Source organism: Pezoporus occidentalis, unplaced genomic scaffold (genome assembly GCF_034315485.1).
Source record: "Pezoporus occidentalis ecotype Australia unplaced genomic scaffold, CSIRO_AGI_Poc_V1 ctg10, whole genome shotgun sequence".
In the NCBI taxonomy this organism is placed as follows: domain Eukaryota; kingdom Metazoa; phylum Chordata; class Aves; order Psittaciformes; family Psittacidae; genus Pezoporus; species Pezoporus occidentalis.
Genome location: NW_026912779.1, coordinates 4,124,205 through 4,146,035, shown reverse-complemented (window position 1 = coordinate 4,146,035; position 21,831 = coordinate 4,124,205). Strand labels below are relative to the sequence as shown.

The 21,831-nt window shown below is 44.1% G+C and overlaps 1 protein-coding gene and 1 long non-coding RNA gene across 3 annotated transcripts in view; both read right to left on the bottom strand.

The window, feature by feature from the left end:
• The window catches only part of REL (REL proto-oncogene, NF-kB subunit), a 32,167-nt gene extending 26,647 nt beyond the window's left edge, over nt 1-5,520 (bottom strand). Inside the window, exons 1-2 of one of the 2 annotated variants that reach the window (XM_062609766.1) lie at nt 5,495-5,520; nt 131-273 (exon numbers count right to left, since the gene is read on the bottom strand). In XM_062609766.1, the coding sequence (XP_062465750.1) occupies nt 131-273; nt 5,495-5,501 (150 nt within the window). In that variant the 5' untranslated portion in view covers nt 5,502-5,520. Of the gene's footprint in view, nt 1-130; nt 274-5,494 lie in introns of those variants that run through there. The other variant, XM_062609775.1, reaches the window with a different exon arrangement.
• Nucleotides 5,521-11,700: 6,180 nt separating this feature from the next.
• On the bottom strand, nt 11,701-20,024 carry LOC134159161 (uncharacterized). The gene is made up of 5 exons (XR_009963055.1): nt 18,574-20,024; nt 17,439-17,564; nt 16,496-16,561; nt 15,360-15,492; nt 11,701-13,843 (listed from the first exon to the last, which is right to left on the bottom strand). It is a non-coding gene; the product is annotated as an uncharacterized LOC134159161 (long non-coding RNA).
• Between the last annotated feature and the right edge of the window lie 1,807 nt (nt 20,025-21,831).

Here is a 21,831-nt window from a genome sequence, read left to right as displayed (position 1 = left end):
TACAGCTGCATGCCAAGGAAATAGGAAGAGAACGTGAAATTGGAACTATTGACTGCACCGAGGCCAACACACAGCCACAGCACCGTGTTCGCATGGGCAATGGTAGCTCATAGATAAAAGCAGTATTTACCTGTATGGAAGGGAAGGTCTTGTTGTTTTCAGTACTGTGCTCTCCTGGAATGCTGCCTGCTGATCTCCCCTCACATTTGTATCTGAAACGCATGCCCCTTTGCCTGGGTTGCTCGAATATTTCAATGTAGGGCTCAGGGCCACCTGAAAATCAAAACACTTTCCATGTTAGTATACACTAGAGCTTAAAAGGCAGCAGAAGAGATAAGAATTACTGACATTACCATCTTTCCCCTTGGTCTACGTTCTCAGACAATCTACTCTTCTATTTAGGTACATGCACACACTGAAGGTGGGGAGCAAGGGGAGAGAACAGATTTAAACGAAGCCTCCAGGTATCCCTGCCTTGTAAGTAATTAGCAAATGATGCCCACTCTCCCATCTCGCCTAGAACTTAGCTTCTTTTAGCTATTAGAGAATATGTGTGCAGAAAAGCAATCTGTATTTTGAGGGAATAGTTGGTATTTTTAATTATAACACACTTTTAGGACTGGCTGTCCTCTCAAAGCACAGGGAGTCTCAAAGCCAAGTACTATGTTCTCTTAAATCTCCTCTGAAAGTGAAGATGTTGAATTCATTGATTTAGTTCCTATTATAGTGAAGCAGAAACTATGCAAATTATGCAAAAAAAAAAACAACAACCCAAACCTGTGGGTTGAAAACCATCACTGTGAGCTCAGGAAATACCTCATTGCTGATACCGAATTCTTCATCCTGAGCTGCTCATCTCCCACAGGGCTAACTTCTAGTTCCAGTTACCTCCCTAGACAGCAAAACCTCAGTAAAAGCTATTTGGCAGTTGTCAAAGAGAGGTTTTCAGGAAACACAAGTGATAACCAAGAATAAGAAACAACTGACCTCTTAAACAAGGGGGGGTTAGAAAGACATTAACTTTGCCAGATGATGTTTTATTGCCAGACAGTAACAAGCTATTAAATATATCTCGCTGAGAACATCAAACAGGATAGTCAATCAAACAGTGACAACAGTGGGATGGCATGTGAAAAACAAACAACAGAGGGTAAGTAAATATTGTAGATGTTGAATCATTGTGGTGCTGCACGATCAGAAGAACGTAGCTTATGGAAATATCTACTGAGTTCTCTGTCATCTTCATATAATAGCATCCTACTCAAGCCAGGTTGAGCATCACAAACATGACAGGCAACATCCTGTGGTAAAGCACTGAGAAAAAGTGCTTGGACTTCAACATAATAAGCAAAATACTCATTAAATATATTGGAAGTGCTAAAAGGGTGAAAGATCCCCTACGTCCTTTTGCCCAAGGTCTATATGGGCTATGAGTCCATAGCATATGAGCTTTGGCAAAGAGGTGGATTCCAATCTTAACTCCACTTATTATGGAGGTTTATGGAGTTAAGCTTCTCTTTTGTTGCACCTCCAATGGTTTAGGTATACGTGCCAACACAAAGCCTGGGATTTGTTGATTGCAAAACACTTCCAGTGCTGCAGCAGTTCATACCCAAAGTAGGAAAGCACTATACCCTAAAAGATAAAGTAATTAGTAGAGAAGGGATGGGAAGAACTACATCTCCAGGACATCACCTGGGTCCAACTTGAATGCACACTTCAAGTGTAACATACCTGCCTACGGCTGTGGGAAGGCAGCATGTGAAAGCAGCTCTTATGCTGGAATTGCCTTAACACCACATGCCTTTTCAAAACCCGAATGCCTTTTAAAAAGGCACAATGCACTTCCAACTCCAGGCTGTGTTTGGTGGCAGACACTTGAGAACTGTGGTTTAGGGCTCTATATCCCTCACTAGCAATTCATCAAATTGTAGTACCTAAACTGATCACCTCCCATCACATTAAATACACCTTAGCCATTGCTCTAGGTTTACTTACAAGGATGGTCCCTTTCCTAGACATTTCCCAGACACTACCTAACCCTCCTTCAGATAAGCTTTGCATATTTCCTCTTCCTGGAAAATAAGCAAGTCCAACAACAGGGGAAAGGGGAACAGGCACTGATAACAAAAACTAAGCCTAGAAATGACATAAAGCTGGTTTCAACAAGAAAGCAGAAACTGGAGCTTCTCACAAAACCAAGCTCACCCACCAGTGTACGGCTATTTAACACTTAGATTTATGTCTGCTATTGTATTTATCAGCACAGCCCAGTGGCCCAAACAGAGGAGCTCTGCCAGCAGTGAGGGGTGACTGCTGTGTATCAACTCCCATTGCCACCAGGCAGACGAGGAGAGAGAAGAATCCCTCCTTCCCATCCCTACGTAACGCCGTACATCTCACACACACAGACACAAACCCATACACTAAATTAAAAATTTACTTTGGAAGTCCTAATGACAAAATTGCAGCAAAGTGCCTACTAATCATCCTACTCGGGAGATGCACACGCTTACATAGCTGCTAACCAGACGCACAGGACACCCACATACGTCACCTCTTTGTCAAAACCAGCCTCGCTGTTCGAAACTACTACAGAGCGCAACCACCTCGAGTCTTTAACTCTCTCTGCTTGAAACAATAATTTCCCTTCACGCTCTACTAATGCCTTATAGAGGGCTTTTTTTTCTCTCGCCTATTAAGTTAAAACCCTGGGCTCAGTGATCTTTATGGGGCTGTGGTTGAAACAAATGGCACTGAAAGCAAACCCACTGCTTAACAGCAGGTGTGCTTGTGGGAAAGTAAAGCTCAGTGACGTGGTAGCCTCCAGAGATTAAACATTAAACTTGGGGTTACCTTGGCTCTCTCACTCTACTTAAGAATCACGCTATCATCTCTATTGAGACTATCGGTGTCATCGTGTTTTGTGTGGAGAGGAAACACACACGCACACAAAAGGGTTTGTGTGAACTGAAGGTACTATCAGCGCTCTGCAGGCAAGTGGAGGGCTGCTCAGGGTTCCTTATTTCTGTAAACCAGCAGCGCGCCTGTGAAGTGGCATGGCTTAACTATTTCACAATCTCTCCTCACACACAGAGCTCTCTCGGCTCCCACACGGTTGCCAAAGACCTGTCCTCTTCAGGTCGTGCTGTGTTTGTCAAGCAAAGATGAGCGATGGCAAAGAACAAACTCTCTTCTGCTGTCTCTAGGAGAGAACTTCGCAGCCACGCATAGCACCCACCTGCCCACGACATCCGAAACAGAAGAAAAGCAGAAATCCAGCTAATCCTTCAGCTAAGTGCTTAAGAGCTCAATTTGCATTTTTAATTAATGATAATTGCCTACACACACGCTAGCAACAGACACACTGCTACATATTACAACCTGCCTCTTGTTCTGTTTGTTATAAAACTGTTTATTCCCTCTGTGCCCTGAGTGCTAAACACTACACTGCATAAAATACAACTACACTAGATAATTTAAGAGTATATAGGAGACCTATTGTTGCAATTACATACACAAGGAGGATGAGTAAAAGCAGGAACAGCTCCAAGAGTTCACCGGCTTATGCTCATGGAAGAGCCAAAGGCTGTTTTCTTCTCATCTGTTTTGAGCAACACAAAAAGGAACAAAAGGACAATCCCAAAGCCTCCAAGGAACACTCCATCAGACCCCTCCATACTGAGAAACCCAGGCTGGGTTAATGTTTAACACCGCCTGTGCATGAGGGAGGAGGTGCCAAGCAAAGCCCCAGCGGGATCAAGGGTTGGGATGCTCGGTTTGATTCCTTCGCTCAAAGGAAACAGGCTCTGGAGTAACTACATAGTGTGTAGTCTTCTCACACATCCAGGTGTTCCTGTGAGCAGACTCCAGCAACATCGGTGTGTGTGAAAGCAAAGGAGCTGTGGCTCTTTGTGGAAGATGTGAAAGTATCACCCGAAACCCTACAAGCCAACACACAGATGGGAGCAGCACTGCCTTTCAGCTCTGCTGTCGCTGCTGTATGGGTCACCGGTGACTCTGCCTCCTCCCCACAGCAACAGCCCTGTCTGAACAGCAAGATCAGACAACCTACGTGCTCATAACCCTCTGCAGCACCCCAGGCTAAAAAGAGAGGACAGGGCACGATTTGTTACAGCACATTCCAGCTCCATCTAAAGTAACCGGAAGCGTAAACATATTTGTTTTAGAAAGCACTGATCTACCCAGAATCTGCAGTTTCTGTTGCTCCAACAGAGACAAACTGCTCCTGAACTTCCTCTTTACCAGCGTGACATTACAGAACAGCAACCAAAAGAGAGGCGAAAAAAAAGCCAACTACAAAAGCTGCCTCGTACCAGGAAGTTATGAACTTCCCCTACTGAAAAATTCCTTATCTGGTTCCTAATTACACCGAAAATACATTAAGCCATGAAGAAGAAAAAAGAAGTGTGATCACTCAGTTTTGCCACTACGAAATACAGCGTAACGTTCAAAACAAGCCTCCATACAAACCCAGTGTTGTCTCTCCCTGTTTGTAGTTCACACACCTATGTATTTAGCCAGAGTGAAAGTTCATACTTTGCTAAGCAGTAACAGAGCACACACCACTCAGTTCTGAGGCTGGAAAGCATCATTCCCTAGAAATACTACTCTAATTAATGCTGTCAAGTCTTTAAGTTTTGGGGCTGTTTTTAAACTCCAAGAAAAATACTAGAGACACCTGAAAGGATGATAAATTCGGTTTAATTTAGCCTAAAGAAACTTAATTGTGCTTTTGGTGGCAAGTACTCAGTGTATGATCCCTTATCTACGTTGCTTTGCATTTATGTCATCTCCGTTTCTGGTTCATTTGCATTCTCATAGGCAAGTTCCTATGTGAATGGGATCCTGCTGAGCATCACAGTCTTTAGACTACTGCAAGTCCCTTAGCACAGATAAGAGCCCTATGCGCTTATTTAACACCTAAACACTTTAACAGCACCGCTTTAAAACTTAAAGGATCCATTCTGAAGCACAACAGCCTCATCAGATCTTGTCGCAACAACCCCGGGATGTTTCTTCATTAACTTTTTCCATCAGCCCACTTAGCAAGCTCCACGGAGGTGGATTTAAAATCAAAAGCAGATGCTGGGGTGATGGGTAAGAGCACTGTCACGCTCTTTCGCACTGTTACTCACCTACCTCCGACTGCCTACGGGCTTAAGTCAATGGTGGAAGAGCAGAAGCCAACCAGCCCTCGCAGCATAGAAATAAGAAACAGCCGCCACTCGGCCTTTCCTCTCGAGAAGCGATCGTTTCTTTACCAACGCAGTGGCAATAACGAAAGGAAGGGCGGAGGGGCCCGGCTTTCCGCATCGCGATGGGCGCAGCCCCAGGGGCACCGGGAGGTGCGGGGCACGGGGAAAAACAGATCCGCTCCCACCAGTACCCCCATTAACACCAGTACCCCCCCACACCCACACCCCCCCCAACCCAGCACCACGGCCCCCCTGGGTCCCGTCCCGCCGCTCACCCGCCATGCTGACAGCCCCGGCCCCGCACGGCTCGGTGGGTCGCTCGCTCGCTCGGTCGGTGGATGATGGATGGATCGATGGGACGGACGGTCGGGTCGGTCGGTCGGACGGGCGCACAGACAGAGCCGATCCCTCCGAGGGCTGCGCCCTTTTCAGGGGGAAATTCCCGTTGGGCGGGCGGACGTGCGCTGCCATGAACCGCCCCCCGCCCGCCTCCGCCGCGCCCAGCCCGGCAGCGCCGCTGGGGACGGATCGGATCGGAGCGGGGGCCGAGCCCCATCGCCCCTCCCGGGAGGAGGCGAAGCGGAGGCAGGGCGGCACCGCCACCCCGCCGCGGAGCGGTTCATCCGCAGGACCCTGCCTTGCGCTCAAGATGGGCAGGGGGAAAAGTTGCGATTCCATTGGGTATCCGGTAAATTCAGAGCGCAGCAGAGCTGACTGGAGCATACAGTCAGCTGGGTTGGAAAAGACCTTGAAGTTCAGCAAGTCCAACCGTTCCCCAGCACTGCCAAGGCCACCACTAACCCACGGCACTGAGGGTCTTGTCTCCGCGGTGTGTGAACACTTGCAGGGACGGTGACTGCAGCCCTGCCCTGGGCAGCCTGTTCCAATGCCTGAGCACCCTCTGGGGAAGGAATTGTTCCTCAGCTCCATCTAAACCTGCCCTGGTGCAGCTTGAGGCCGTTTCCTCTTGTCCTGTCACTTGCCCCTTGGAAGAGGAGACGGATCCCCAACTCACTACAACCTCCTTTCAGGTAGCTGTAGAGAACATGATTCTTCCAAGCAGCTACACGAGCTCATACTCCTCACCCTCCTGCTCAGCACGCTTTCTCAGCACCTAGAAGCCTTTGCAGCATCCCTGCACAGACTGGTTTGGGTTGGAAGGGACCTTTGAGCTCATCCAGTTCCAGCCCCGTGCCATGGGCAGGGACACCTTCCACTAGAGCAGCCTGCTCCAAGCCCCTGTGTCCAACCTGGCCTTGAACATTGCCAGGGATGGGGCAGCCACAGCTTCTCTGGGCACCCTGTGCCAGCACCTCAGTGCCCTCAGAGGGAAGAACTTCTGCCTAATGTCTGATCTAAATCTCCTCTCTTTCAGTTTAAAACCATTCCCCCTAGTTCTGTCACTGCACACCCTTGTAAAAAAACCCTCTCCAGGTATCTTCCTCAGTCTCTTTAGGTACTGAGGTTACATCACCCGTAACACCCCTCTTTCCCTCTCCATAAGCCCCTAGAGATCACACTCTCCTGTTACCCCTGTTCTTCTCAGTTGCGCAGGGCCTGGTGGTCACACATAGCCAGCAATAACAAAACTATTACTGCAGACAGGGAACAAAGAACTCATCAGCTACAAGCTGATCAAGTCACAACACTCAACTTAAGATCTACCTAACCTTGTGTTAAACCATGACACCTTGAGAGCACTCTGCATCCAAAACACAGCTCACAGCTTGGACCTGACGCAGCAAAATCAAGTGAAGGAGATGCAACCGGTGGGATCCACCCCACAGCCCCAAACTGGGATCAGTTGGAGGGGTCAGTGACAAGCAGATGTAGGGGGATTTAAATACCTGTAAAGAGAGGAACACAAAGGAAAGGCAAGCCCACACCTTGCTGTGGTTACAAGACTGCATTTGGTTAGCAATAAGACTTAATTGTATTTTTATCCTTAAATCTTTACTCTGGGAATGCAATACAGTGTCCTGTGTGAAAATATGGTTAAATAAATTGGTATCCTTGAAAAAGGAACATCAATAAAAGCCTCAAAGAGCACTCCAGCAAGGTACGTAACAGGCAGGGCATTTTTACTTTTCTTTTTCCTACTATCCTAGCAAAGATTATTGGGATGGACAGGAACGAACCACAGTAGAAAACACTGTTCTATAACGCCTTAGTTAAGCAGAAGATACTGCCCAATGCTTGTTAACCTTCCGGCTCCATGCTCCATCTCAACAGGGCTTTATTTTGACCAGCTACCATCAGATTTCCTATAAACAGAAATTATCTTTCTTCATTCCACAAGCAAAACTTCCCTTATTTAAGATTCAGCTGGTCCTACACGAGGGTGATTATGCCCCTCTCAAATTTATACCTGAAATCAGGATAGAAGGATCCTGGGGGGCACACAGGATAATCAGGATGTCTGTGACTAGCTCTAGAAGATTAAAGGGAAGAATGTTATTCTATTTGGATATTATGCTGAAATAATTCCATGGTTGTGGGTTAGTTTCTTGCCAGAAGAACACGATTTCTCATTTTCTTTCCCACAAAAGAAACTCCTAAGAAAGGCACAAACCAACAGTGCCCTAAAACTATGAGGAATTAGGACTAGATCTTTATGTCCTCAGGGATTTCTTGCATTCCCTAGGACTGATGATGTAGAACAAAGCAGGGAAGCGGTTCTCATACTCTAAATCAAACTTAGTTTCTCTATACACACACACACACACATACAACCCCAAAGCAGGCACGGACAGAAGACCTCACACAAACGTGCCTGCATCCAAACACACTGAAGCTCATGAATGTTAAAGGATTAGAAGCTACCTCAAGTTTCTCAGTCATCACCTGGCAGTTTTGGACAGCCTCCATTCACAAGCTGGAACAGCTTGGGAAATGCTTCCAGTTTGAGGGCATCCCTCCAGGTCACGTGGGTGATCTGGATAGGATTGTAAAAGGGAAAAGGATGCTATTCCTTTCAGCTACCTGAAGCTGGAAAAGCCCCGGGAGGTTATTACCCAGGAGCTGCAGTGTGGATGTGAGTTTTGGTTTTGGATGTAAAGCAAATTCTCTGTATAGGCATATGAAGCAACTAAACACTTTTCCTTTCACATTTTCAGGCTGGTTTGCAGCATCTCAGGTAGTAAACTATTGCATTTCAGGAAATACGGATTTAGGTACTTCTCTAAATACAGTTTATATCCTGGTTTCCCATCTACTTGTCAAGCCCATGACGCTATTAAAGAGACACAGACCAAGGCACCTGGGAAACTGTGCTTCAAAACAGCAGTATCTACTCATTTCTTCTTGAAGGGCATACAGTCTAAGCTGATGTGAAATCAAGGGCAACATTCCAGGCAATACAAGTACCATGTTATGACTAAAACATCAATAAACATTCCCTATTTTTCCCCAGTTCTTTTGAACTTTAACTGTGAGGGCTTGCAGGAACAGGCTACTCAGAGATAATCCTTGAGACTGCATGTTAGAAACCAAGGCATTATCTCACATATGCACCAGGGTCTGTGGTACACATTGATTCTTGATATTACATTTAAGAATGTGATGGGTGGGCTGCACTTCCCAAAAACTTTAATTCTATCCCTACATGAAAACATGAAAACAACCTACAATGAAATTAGTGGAAAACCAATTGTATGAAGTGTTTCACTGTATGAGACCTATAAGATCCCATCATCTGAATACATAGAGACTAGATCTGGCTCAGGAAGTCCTTGGACAGAGTTACTGGAGGAAGGACTGTGAGTGCAGATATTTTCCTGACCATTTTTCTCTCTGCAGCAGTAGCCATAAGCTGATTCCCAGAGAAAAGCACAATGATGTTTCAGGGACAAAATGCTCTTTTAGTCTAAGCCCAGTGCGGCTCTTTCATAATAGGTTCATGTTCCTAAACTACAGCAAAGTTCCACAGTAACAGAGAAGCCTTCCCAAGTCAAAAGCAAAAACCCAAGCAAATTAAAGAGGCCTTACTCAACTTTATGCAAGCATACAGATAGATCCTGTAAAAACCCCCTCATACAGATAAAAAACCCCTATACAGATAGATTCCTGTGACTACCCCATATGCGACTTCTTTCTGCTGTGATCCAAATGTATGGCACAGGGATTATCCCCCAAGAGCGATGTCAGCTGGAGAACTGCAGTATAGCAATGGGAGTCACAGAAACCTGGTCAGCAACAGGCATGAAGGGTAAAAACATGTCATAACTTTAGGCATATGCAGATCTTTGCAAAAAAGCAGGAAGGAATTCCCCTCCCATGGCATTGCATAAGAAAAGCCAGGTGTATCCCTATTATTTTTGTCAGCTGACTTCGACTACAGCCAGTTTGATCCAGTGCTTCACTTCCTGCCTTCCAGTTAAAGTGAGGGCTTTAAGATCCCATTTTTCTCCATTATCAAGTCCAAAGACAAGTCCTCCCTCCTTCCACTAGAACAGTTAACCCCTGGTTTGCTATAAGGAATTAAGCTTCCTGCTGTAGTAGGGAATGTCATGGGGCCAGAAAGAGGAGAAAAGGGAGAGAATAAACACACACCCCCCCAACCAAAACTTCCTACAGCAAAGGACTGTTTGACACGTTATTTGTTAAGCCCAGGATGATGGCTTTTTCAGGGTGCTCAGCACAGGCGTTGCCCAATGAAGTGTGCTAAAGCCGGCTGAGATACAAAAGCAGCACAGGCAAACTGTTAAGCCTTTATTTCCTGTTCCCAGCTATCTGTCTTAGATCAAAGCAAAGCCGCTTGTCACTTAAGCAGGCACTAAGGTACTTTTAGAATATGGCTCTCCTCATACTGGGAATAAAAGTAATAAAATCATTCACTTCTCCCCTTATGGACTAAAGTCCTGTTTCCTTGTGCACTGCATCTCAAGCCTTGCATACTCCTCTGATTAGCAATTTGCAATCCTCTATGCCTTAAGACACTTCTCTATGCCTTAAGAAACCTCTTGTTGTTTGAAGTACGCTCTTTGTAATCTCAAAGGCCTCTTACTTAAACATAAACACTGTCAGACCTTTTGATGGTTAAGGTTTTTGTGCTTATTGGTCCTAAGGAAGGTTCTAATGCAGAAGCCATTCCAGGAAAAATTATGGCTTCCAGATTAATGATAAACTCAAAGGTTGTTCAAGCCAGTCTGCTGGAAGCGTTCCTGTCTCATGCTTGGAGTTTGTTTGACATAGAACAATGCTACTGTGCCTCCTCTCAAAACAGGGTGGAGAGAAAGGAAATGCTAACAGAGAAAGGTTGGTCTTGTGGATAAGGCACAAGGCTATGATTCAAGAGGCTGGAATTTGGCTCTTGGCAAGTCAGCCTTTCTACTCTTAGGCAAGTCACTTAATTCGCTAAGCCTCAATTTCCCCAACAGAAATCAGGCAAGATACTTCCTTGCTCCCACACTTCTATGTTACTCAATCATGATGCAACTTCTTCAGGGGATGAACTGCTCATTATAGGAAATGGCTCATTGTAGGAAAGTGCCGAGCACAATAAAAATGACAGTTCCATAAGCACTTCACTGTGGCACTGTCAGGAAGAGGCAGTCTCCCTTCTTTCTCTCCTTACCTCCAAGCAACTCACCTATGCTGCTGCAAGCGCTCCTTTGGCGACACGGGAGCTTGCTTAAAAGTAACCTGGAGGAAACAAAAAGATTGGCTTTCTGCTGGTTCAGCTTTTACTGAGCCAGTTGTACGTACAAGCACAGAAATGACTGTGCCAGCAGCAAGCAATGGGGTGGCACCAAGGCCAGAACAAGTTACTCAAAGGCGGCTTTGGGCAGAGGTGCCTGTTTCCTGACGTGCAATCTGTAGCACAACTGTGTTTTTACTTTGAGGAATTGATCAAGTCTCTATGAAGTTTCCAATTCACAGTGCATCATCCTTCCATCTTTCCTTCCCAGAGGTAGTTTTCAGAACCATTCTCAGGCACCTTCTCCTTCCTCTCTCTCAGGTGTTTCCTAATCCTTTCTTTGCATTCCAGTGCTATGAACACACACCAGAGTTTGGGAGCTGCATTGGTTTGAACATAGAAAAATCTTTCACGTTTATTGGCAAGCAAAGTAAAGAATATGAGGAGTGTTTTCTTTTTCCACTGTGCCACGTGAAAGCCTTGTATGACAGTGAAGCTGATCTAATGGACAAACTACAAACTTCTTCCTTACGCCACAACTAAGATCAATCTGATGCAGTAGCGCTGCAGGGAGAGGACTTTGGGAAGAGATGAGCTCAGGCTGAGCATAAGGAGCTAAATCAACCAAAACCAATCTTTTTCTACCCAAAATCTATTTTTCAAATAGATCAGCTCTACAAGCCAGATCACTCCTGGTGGTACAAAGGGAAGCAATAGAATTCCTCTAGCTACAGCAACAAAAAACAGGGAGGCAGAAGGAAGGATGGGAATCATCCCTTTGCTGAGTTATTAGCGTACCTTAAGAGTACTATTAGTGTACCTATGTTGTAACATGAAAACTACATACTGAAGAAAAGATAGGCAACATATGTTCCCATTAATTCTTCTGCTCCCCAAAACCCCAGCACATACCAGCCAGCCATTATGCACTGGCCTCACCAACAGAGGATAAGAATTGCTCATCCAGGTTTTTATTGCAAGACTTCCCTTTTTCCTCAGAGCTCACCCAGCATTTAGGCTACTTAACATCACCTTGAGCTTCAAGAGTCTCAGAAGACCATTATCTGTAGCCAATACTAAAGAGATAAAAAGGCACATTGTTTCAGTACAGCCCCACCAGATATATCTCCTTTTAATTTGAAGCCTTACACCTTATTTTTAACTCTCCAGCCCGATGGCTCATAGTTCTGACTTGTACAGTTAAAGGATTACACCCAGGAATAGCCGAAAGTGACACCACTCTTCAGGCTGTACATAAATACGTAGCACCTTCATTGCATGAAGTCCTCCTACGTATGCAAAGCATATCTGCAGTTTGTGAATTAGGCAGCTACTCATCTTATCTGGACAGGCATTAGCCCTTTCTACAAAGTGCCTGGGGCTGTGTGTCACAGTGCTACCTCACTGAGCAGTCTTCCTGTTGATACCCGATCAACACCGCTGCTTCACCCCACCTGAACAGTTAACTCTCCAGCTGTGTCTGTTCGGACTGTGTGTGCACATATACACCCAATTTACTAGTATGCTGCAATAATATAGATTTACTAAAAAGGGCAACGTCCTAGTAAGGGTATAATTATTAGTCTGAGCTTTCTTAACGACAAGGTTGGGCGCCCTTGCTTTCTCACGCCAAGCAGCGATGGCTTTTGTTATTTCACAGTCTTGTTCATTTGGCAGTTGCGGCATGACTTGCAATTTGGCTTTTAGGACTCTGGGGAAAGTTCAACGTCCTTTTTGTAATCAATGTAGTGGTTAACCTCTCATAAACGATACACTTGATAAATACTCGTTCATCTGCATTCCACTTGTGAAGCACAGTACTGCTAAAAACAGACGATGTCCAAACAACATCCTCCATGTTTTCAGTGTGGAACACTGTGCCTTAGGTATAGTAAATATGTCAACCACCATGAGACTCAGAACATGTCCAGATGCCTGGAAGAAGCACTTTCCTCTACGTGAGTAAAGAATATACATGTCAATCTTCTTTCATTTTTGATTAAAAGGAACAATGCGCCAGGAAGAATAATAATCTATTGCACAATACACATTGAAAGGATTGAACAGGGTTTTTGCCCTGTGGAGTGGAAAAAACAAATCTAGACACATAGCCTGCTGAATGGAAACAAAGCAGGCATGAAGGGAAAACTGCCACCACAAGCTGCTTCTGGCAAGTCAATGCAGGAACCAGAGGAAGGAGAAGGCCTAACCCAAGGAAAAGATGACAGAAATGAGCTCCTGGCAAGAAGGATTAATTAGAACAAGGTCTAGAGTTGGCTAGAAGGGCAATGTCATGTATAAAGCTGAATATAAAGAAAAGGTAACTGCTTAATGGAAAGGTTCCTTAACATGCAGATCTAGAAGAGATAAATTATATAGAGTAAAGCCACCGATGTTGTAGTTTCATTTCTGATCAGTCTCCAGTGAGATTTTGGGGTGCAAGCCAGGTAGGTACTGTTGAAAATCAACCTCTTGAATGTTCTGTTTCACAGAGGCTGAGACAGGTAGCCACGAGTTAAATTTTTCCATTGCACTAGCCCCATGTAGAAGATAAGCATCACACCCAATATCAAAAGGGTAAGAAGAAAGAGGGAGGGGATTTGGACTAAAGTGCCTGATTACTGTTCTAGTGACCTTACTCCTGGCAGTCACATCAGCTTGTCCTTTAAGGGCCGTGATGCCACTCCCTCAGTGACCATGAGTAATACAGTTGGTTTTGCGGTGTCTTACTAAAATGCCCCCTCGTGGTCACAATAATGATTTCCTGAAAGGGCATGCAAACTACTGCCTTCCCAGTAAATCTCTCTACATCTGCTTCTAGCAGCTTGTCATACTTGTGTGGTTTCATGCTCCTCCCAGCACAAGAGGGTAAAGGATTTTCATGCATGAAGCTTTAGTCTCTGTAGCGTCTTGAGCTCTCATCACCAAGAAATCTTGCCAAAGACAGCTGGCTGTGCCTTTTCCTGCAGTTTCCATTCTGTATGATCTGCATAACAGGAAATAAACTGAAAGCAAAGTTCCCATGTGAATTTGCAAAGTATTTCTGTGAATCTACATAATCATTTGCTTAAAAGAAAAAAAAAAGTAGACAAAATAGCCAAATCTATACATAGGTCTGTTACTTTTTAAAACACAACAATTTCAGGTTTTGTTACCACCTTCTCTTAGCCTATATAAGCAAAAAACCAGTGAGTAAACCTCAGATGTAATACCAATATAAAGCTTGTGAGATACCAGAGATTCATAGCTTAATAAGTGAGCTACAACATCTGCATGGATGCTGCACGGTCCAGTAACAAGTGAAGTCAAGTCCAACTTCACAAGAAGCGAAGGCCAGTAAGGAGTGAATTCTGCAGCAGGCTGGTTCCAGGAGACTCGAACATGGTAATGGCAGAGAGACTTACACCTGCATTAATTTATATTCATTATGGTCCACACCCACTGATAAACAGTTTGAAGAGAGTCTGTTGCAACTCAGACGTGGGTACTGAGACCTGATTCACTTCCAGACACTTTTACTGCTGCAAGTCTTTCAAATGTATCAGGCCAAGTGAGACTGGAGGTCCTAGGAGAAAGGTCTTTCTGCAAGAAAAGCCTGAACTACAGCCTCCTTTACAGTGATCAGCTTGCTGACAGATGCCATCTTGAACATTGCTGGTACTACCCTGTTACACCATCTTCACCTGTTTGCTTACTCTATTTTTCAACTCCTAGGGCTCTGGGTAGTGTTGGGGGATTTATCATCCTGCCTCCAAAGTACAACAGGGTGGTCTAAGATTACAGCTCCTTGGCCGTGTGGCAGCCCCATGGTCAACCTAATCTCTTATTTGTTTAGGCATGTGGTAACATTTACATACTGTTATACAACCCCTCTGCTTCACAGCAAGTATGTATTCTGTTTATCATATAATTTAGCAACCAGCTCTACAGGCTAGGAGATGTTTGTTTGTTTCACAGTGATCTATCCAGTGGTACACTGACTTCTTTTCGGGGGTCCCTTTGCTCTGTTATACTTCTGCTACTAGTTCTCTTCCTCCAACAGTGGGCAATGTCAATGCTCTCAGGGTGCAAAAAGCCCCATAAGAAGTAAACCTGGACTAATCACAGTGTTTCTTCAAAAAATCCACATCATTCACTTGCTGGATCTTTTGGAACTGGAATTTATATTCCTTTGACATATCTTAATTACACACGGTTATTGTTTCTGCTTCCTGAATATGCATCTTTAGGCTTCGATGTCAACACAAATACTGGTAGAGGGATGCAATTATAGCACTTTTGCTTCTGCTAATATTCCCATGACCTACGTCACACAAAACCTCTGTGGCAGGTGACCCAGTTACTACATTGGTCAGTTCAGGACTTCACACTTGCAACAGGGTTAAAACCTCATTTGCAAGAGAGCCCTGTAACTGGTCAAGTGGAAGCCATGTGACCTGGCGTGGCTTTAATTGTAATGTAGACAAGGCTTCTCATTTACATAGGCCAGGACTAACACATACCTCTGCTGTAATGCCAGAGGACACCAGAAACGTAGGAAGTTGAGAAAGGAAAGAAGGCTGCTTGGATAATTTACTCAGACAATTACTGTCTCATCATTACTGTTCCTGCTTGGAAGAATGTTTACTACTGCCCCTAGAAAAAGAATGGCAAGAGAAAATTAAATATACAGCTGAATGGAACCACAGAATAAATTACATTTAGCATAGCAATTAGAGTTTCTTCCAGACTATATGTATTATGAACAACCTATATTTGTGTGGTCAACAACCCTGCCTCATAAACATCTCTGTAATTAATTTGAAATAACAAAAACCAGGGGAAAATAAAAGCAGTGTTATTTTTGCTCCCTTTAACAGAGTGTTTGGCTCCTGTGCTATATACAGAGAGTTGATTCACTACAACTGATGAAGGCTCCAGCTAGAAAAGAAGAGGATACTGGAGATGAAGGTGATGGCAAGAACCTCCTAAAGTGATAAAAACCAAATTGGTTATGGTTTACAAAAACAATGAACAGCAAAGTAGCCACAGCTTAACAGTCGAAAGGTTGGGTTTATTTTCCCCCTTCCCCTTAACAGCAACCATAGCCACTCTATTCTTGAGCAGTCCTGTCCAGTTCTCCTTCTTTTGCAATATCCTCCCCTCCATAAGCCTCTAACCCACAATTCTTCCAACTTGTGCAAATGACACTGGCTGTCTTCCAACCCAGAGCTTCCTTATGCAGTGCTTTAGGAGCAGATGTTTGGAATCTTCATAAATTCCTGTTCTGGCTGAGTAAGACGGAGGGGGGCCAGAATTCTCTGCTGCTCCTACAAGAGTGTCTGCATCTCTGCTCACAACATGCTCAAACAGAGACTGATCAGTTATTCCCTATGTCCCTTTATCTTGAAAGATGCACACTCCTAAAGCAGGGCAGAAAAGCTATGTCAGCTTCCCTCAGCTGAGTGCTTCTTCAACTTTTATTTAAGGGGCTTTAAGCAACTCATTAAGCAATAGCACATTCTTTGGCTATGAAAACACACTTATTGTGCTTGTTCACTGCTTTGGTTACAGGAATAAGTTTACTAATTTGGGGCCATGCAGTTAATACATTCATAGCAATACAGTACAGCTAAGAGTCAAGAACCCCATCACGTACCTCTTACAGGCAAAGCTTCCATTTGGGTTGACTGGAATTTCGGCTGAGTGATAAAAATACACAGCCCTGCAAACACAACATTCATTTAAGTATTGTAAGGGAGATGGCTACCAGCAACTTGCTGTAAACTCTGTCATTCATTCAGAAAGACAGACTATACCAGTTCACATACAGCACATTCATTATTCAACAGACTCTACTCGGTAGCTACAACCCTTTCCTAAACAAAAGGGTTTGTCTTCTACTAAAGCCAAGAGCAGTTTTTAACAGTGGATCTAAAGGAGGATAACTTCAGGCCTAAAATGAATGATAACAGAGCCTGATAATATGACCGTGAATTGGAGGCAAACCCAAGGCAACACTGAGGTCTTACGCTGCTCAGCCTTGCAGTATCTAACACACATCTTAAGGATTCGTGTTTAACCAAGCAACACAGCCTCTCCAGTTCATGCAGTTCAACATTACTTTGTGATACTTAAGGCCTTTGTGGCTTTAACACATGACCTTAAGCATGGAGCCTCCTATGCTGAAATGGTATCATGGAATATCCAATTTTTCACAACAGCTGACATCATACTTTTGCAAAGATTTACTCAATCACTTCAGAGACACATTCATCTTCCACATAGGAATTCTGGTGAGATGCTGCAGCAACTCTTCAGCAGCAGAAAAAGGTCTTACCAAGAATCTTAATGAAGACTATCTAAAAAGTCACCTATAATTCAGACAGAACTCTGGTATTTTTGCCTTTTTCCTTTTATTTAGGACGTACTTTCAGCATCTATTAATTTCCTGTGGATACCAGTAGTAAATCCTTAGAAAGCATGTCACTATGTTGTTGGGTTTCCTGTTTGTTTTTACAATCCTACTAGAAGGAATTATTGGGCTTCCCCCCTTGACCAACCTCACCCACCCCCCTCAACTGTAAGACATCAGAACTTACCCAAGTGTTAACTTGGATCTGACACTCCTATGGTTTGTATTCTCAGCCAGACTTTAGTGGAGAACCAAAACCAAGCAAGAAACAGACTTGTGATTATTTTTGTCTTCTTAAGAAGGTAATCAAGATCTGAAAGGAAAAGCTGTTTAATTTGCAAGCTTAGGAAAAAATACCCCACACAGTGGGCTATCATATATGTAGTGGCTTAAAAATCAGCAGTTGTTTTCACTTATAGTCTCTAAAGACAATTACAACAGTCCTTAGCCAGATGCAGTGAGTTATGCACTGTGAATCCCCACTGCAAGCACAGGCAATGTGACTCTCAAGAAAAAGGGACAAGCACCACAATCTCACACATTCAGGGAATTTGGCTTCAGTTTCTGGTACCAGCCACAAAATTTCTGTCTGGCCCTTTGCTAATTGTTAATTTCTATGCATTAGATTCCTCATCTGCTAAAGCAGGTATTTTAAAAACCTTCTCAGGAATGTTGTAAAGCATTATTAAGTGTTGAAAGAGAATTTGACAGTGTCAGGGAAAGCCTTGGATAAAGGTGCACAATGGTAGCAAAACTTAATACAAATAAGGAACTTATGGTGGGCACCTTGGCTTGTCCTCTGTCCAGTTATTTCAGGTAAGAAGTCATCTTAAACACTGGTATTAGTGGCATCCAATACTTAAGAAATTTAAGATCATGCCATCTTTCTCACTAAAAGCTCTCCCTAATAAGTAGCTGAAAGACAAAACAGTCTGAGCTCAACGAACAGTGACTGACAAGAGACCATTCAAGCAGGACCTGATTAAATAAATCACTTTTGCTTATCAGTCAGTAAGAAACTGTGGTTAGTTTCTCTACTGAAGGCTTTTCTAAGCAGCTGCTTTGCTTCTATCTGACGTTTCTAGACCTTTGCACAAGGACAAACAAAAGTGCAGCAGGGTTTCCCCACTGACATCACAGCCACTGGGACTGGGGATGACCTTTAAGGGTGAGCACACACAAGATTTGAGTCTGAACATACGAACCTCTACTCAAGCTCCACAGTTGGGCTTTTGGCCAATCCATGTCAGCTTACTTGTTACTGAAAGGTGAACTGAAAACAACTTAAAATAAGCACAATCTGGAGAAAACTGACATATTACCTTTAGTGAATTTCCCCCACTTGAAGTGACAGCATGTAAGAACAGGAGAGAAAATGAACACGCTGCTGATGACTTATTTCTGTAAGAGGAATATCATTAAACAGACTGATAATTTTGCCAAACATTTACCCTGAATTACAGAAAAGCAAACATCTCTGTACTGCGCAACTTACCATTTGGTGTGACCCGTGATTTATTTAGTGGGTGAACAGGGGAACAGAAACTGGGGATTCCCTTGCCTTCTCATTGCTAGGACTTGGCTGTTTGTAAGTCATTTTCCTCAAAATGCTACTCCCAGAGGTATATTTTTGTCCCATTTGGTTTTCTTAACTAAACTACTGCAAACAATCACTACACAGAAAATACTCTACCCATGATTTTCCTATTGCCCATGATTTGACAAAATGGCTCTTCATTTTATTCATGAGTGCACTGAACAAAACCTACTGTTTGCTGTACAGACTCTCCCAACAGCTGCCATCCTACATAGCATAAAAGGTATCAGGAAAGACCTGTAAAAACACTCGGAATGAGTCAGGAAAATTAACTTGATGCTATACCATCTAGTAAAAACCAGAAGTGAATGTAATGACCAGCTACAAGTCTTGCAAGAAATACTTAAAGACTTCTGGTTTCATATAGATAACTCAGAAGCAGGGCCAACTTTCAGTTTCCTGACGGTCGAAAGCCTGCCTCATTTGAGAGCAGAAAATAACTTAAAATAGCTATCCCTTCTTTAGCTTAGCTATTAGAAATCTCACAGTGACAGGTTTATGCCCTTCTGCTCAAGCAGTAGAAAAGGCTGTACAGAATGAAACGTAAATCTGGTATCAAAGAAGAGGGGAAAATCAATCTGATAAAACTCACAACAAACACACTAACGCAGTGCTGAAGGCATAGAGCCAAGCACTTACACACCAAGTGATTCAGCAAACCTCAGCTTTTCTTCTCTGTGTGCAAGCACTCATATAGAGTCTATGATAAGTTTCTGTTCTGCCCTAGTGACCACAGAGGAAAAATGGAGTGGAATTAAAATTGCATGGACAAAATACATGCTAGCATCTCCAGCTTTCGTTGAGTAGTTTAGTTTAGTAAGTAGGTACTATGTTTTATATTTGTAACATTACCATCAATGCACTTTGTTGGTTGTGGGTAGTTAACACTTCCCATTTTAAGGTCACATTTTCAGCTACTCCCAGTTTGTCAAAAACATTTCTCTGGACTATGAGCACATATACTGTGCCTCCACCTGATTTTTGAGGAAAACCAGAACAAAACTGACTCAGTCGTTTCTAAGAACGATCCTGGGGAATAGAAATACATTCAAAGAATTCTTAACACTTTTATTAAGAAACTCTTCTTCACATTTGAAAAACAGGGACACAAAATTTCACCCAGAGGCTGTGCTGGTGTCACTTTTGGACTTTTTGCTCTTCCTTTGAAAAAAACACACCTATCCGGGCATGTGTTGAACTTTTGAAAGGGTTGAACTTACACATGCTGGCCGGACTTGTTTAGTAGCCAGTTTCCAGCTTTCTCTCCATTGCACATACTGCAGAGTGAGCTGGATGGTCCCTGCAGCAGGCAGCTGACTGCCAGGCTGCCACACACTAAAACTGAAACAGGGGAGGTCATTTCTCCTCTTGTTTCAGGACTCCTGGGATTCTTCATTCTATCAACACAGAATAAAGTCCCATCCAGTTCAAATGCAGAGGAAGCGAAGATGGTTTTAGGTGAGAAAGGAAGATTTATTGGAGAGACAGGAAGACAGGCAAGGACCCAAGATCAAATGGAATGAAGAGATGAAGCGTGAATAAGAAACAAGGTTAGGTGAAGAGAGCAGGATGATTCAGACAGGGTCTTCCCAGCAAAGAGGAACTGCTCCAGAATGAGCAGTCTCAGTCTGATTTTCTATTAATTTCTTGAAGGTCACAGAGCTGAGAGGCCAATAGGCTTTATGTTGAAAGAGAAAAACCAGCCTCCAGGCTGCTGTTTTGCCAAGATCCCCTCCAGAAAGAAATATACAAAGTCCACCAGCCTGGAGCCCCGAGCCATGCTCAGAGGTGTCAATGACTGAAGAAATACTCAGCCATAGGGACAGGAACCCCATGTTAGGAGGCAGTAAGGAATGTGCTATAGCCCATTAGTCAGCTCCAAGCTGGAAAACACCCCGCTGTATACTGCTCAGTCCAGCCTGGCCCAGCAGGAGTTGAGGAAAAGCAGAGCTGGTCAGGAAGCAGGGGGCTGTGGCATTGTGGTCCCCCCTGCCTCAACACCTCCAGGCTAGTGGGCAGGGGTGGCAGAGGTATTTCCCAGCCACCCAACGTCAGAGCACAGCAGCCCTCAGCACACTGCAGTGGTGCAGTTGCATGTCAGCACCATCACAGCACACGCAGCTCAGCCCCCAGCCTGCCCCCACCACAGGGCTTGGGGCAGGAAACCATCCCCAGTGTGGGAAGCCCAGGCCACAGCTCCCTTCACCCTGCTGGGGAAAGGGCATGCAGCACCCACTGGCATGGTCCTCGGGAAAGAAACACACCTGTTTTCACAGTAGGAGGTTACTGCTCAGATGAGGTGCCTCAGATGAGGGTGAATCAGCCACCTGATTCCCACTGGGGACAGGGCATGAATGCTTCCAGCATGAGGGGGTTCTTTGCAGCTGAGGGGCTCAGATATGTAACACACTACACATACATAACACATACCTAACACACTACAGCCCTGGGTTTTCATTTACTGGAATAAAGCATAGGACCAGCCTCTTTATAAGAAGTGTGATGAGGTAATTGCAAAAACACAGCTAGGAGTTTTTGCTTGTGTTATTTAGGCTAAACAGCTTATGTCACCAAGTATTACATAAAGGCAGGCATAATAAGCCCCCTCCCTCACAAAGTCAAGATTAACAGTTTCAAGATAACTTCTTTTTCCCCCCATTTGCTTTTTACTCATTATGGCAAAAAGTATTACTTTCTGTTTCTACAGGGACATCCATTGCAATAGCAGAAATGGAGGTGACTTCACATTAACTGTTTCTTTGCTTGTACCTAACAAGTGAAACCACAGGAAAGGTTAATTTCTGCAATAGAATTTCTTGTTTAAGGTTACTAATCATACACAATTTCAGTACAGAGCTGCTGCTCTTTAAGGAGATTGACTGTGCAGCCCTCTGGGTGGTTCCATCCTCCAAGCCACACACACACACAGAGCAACCAAAAAACAGCAAAGCTTGCAGGAAGTCTGATATCAAAGAGCCTCCCC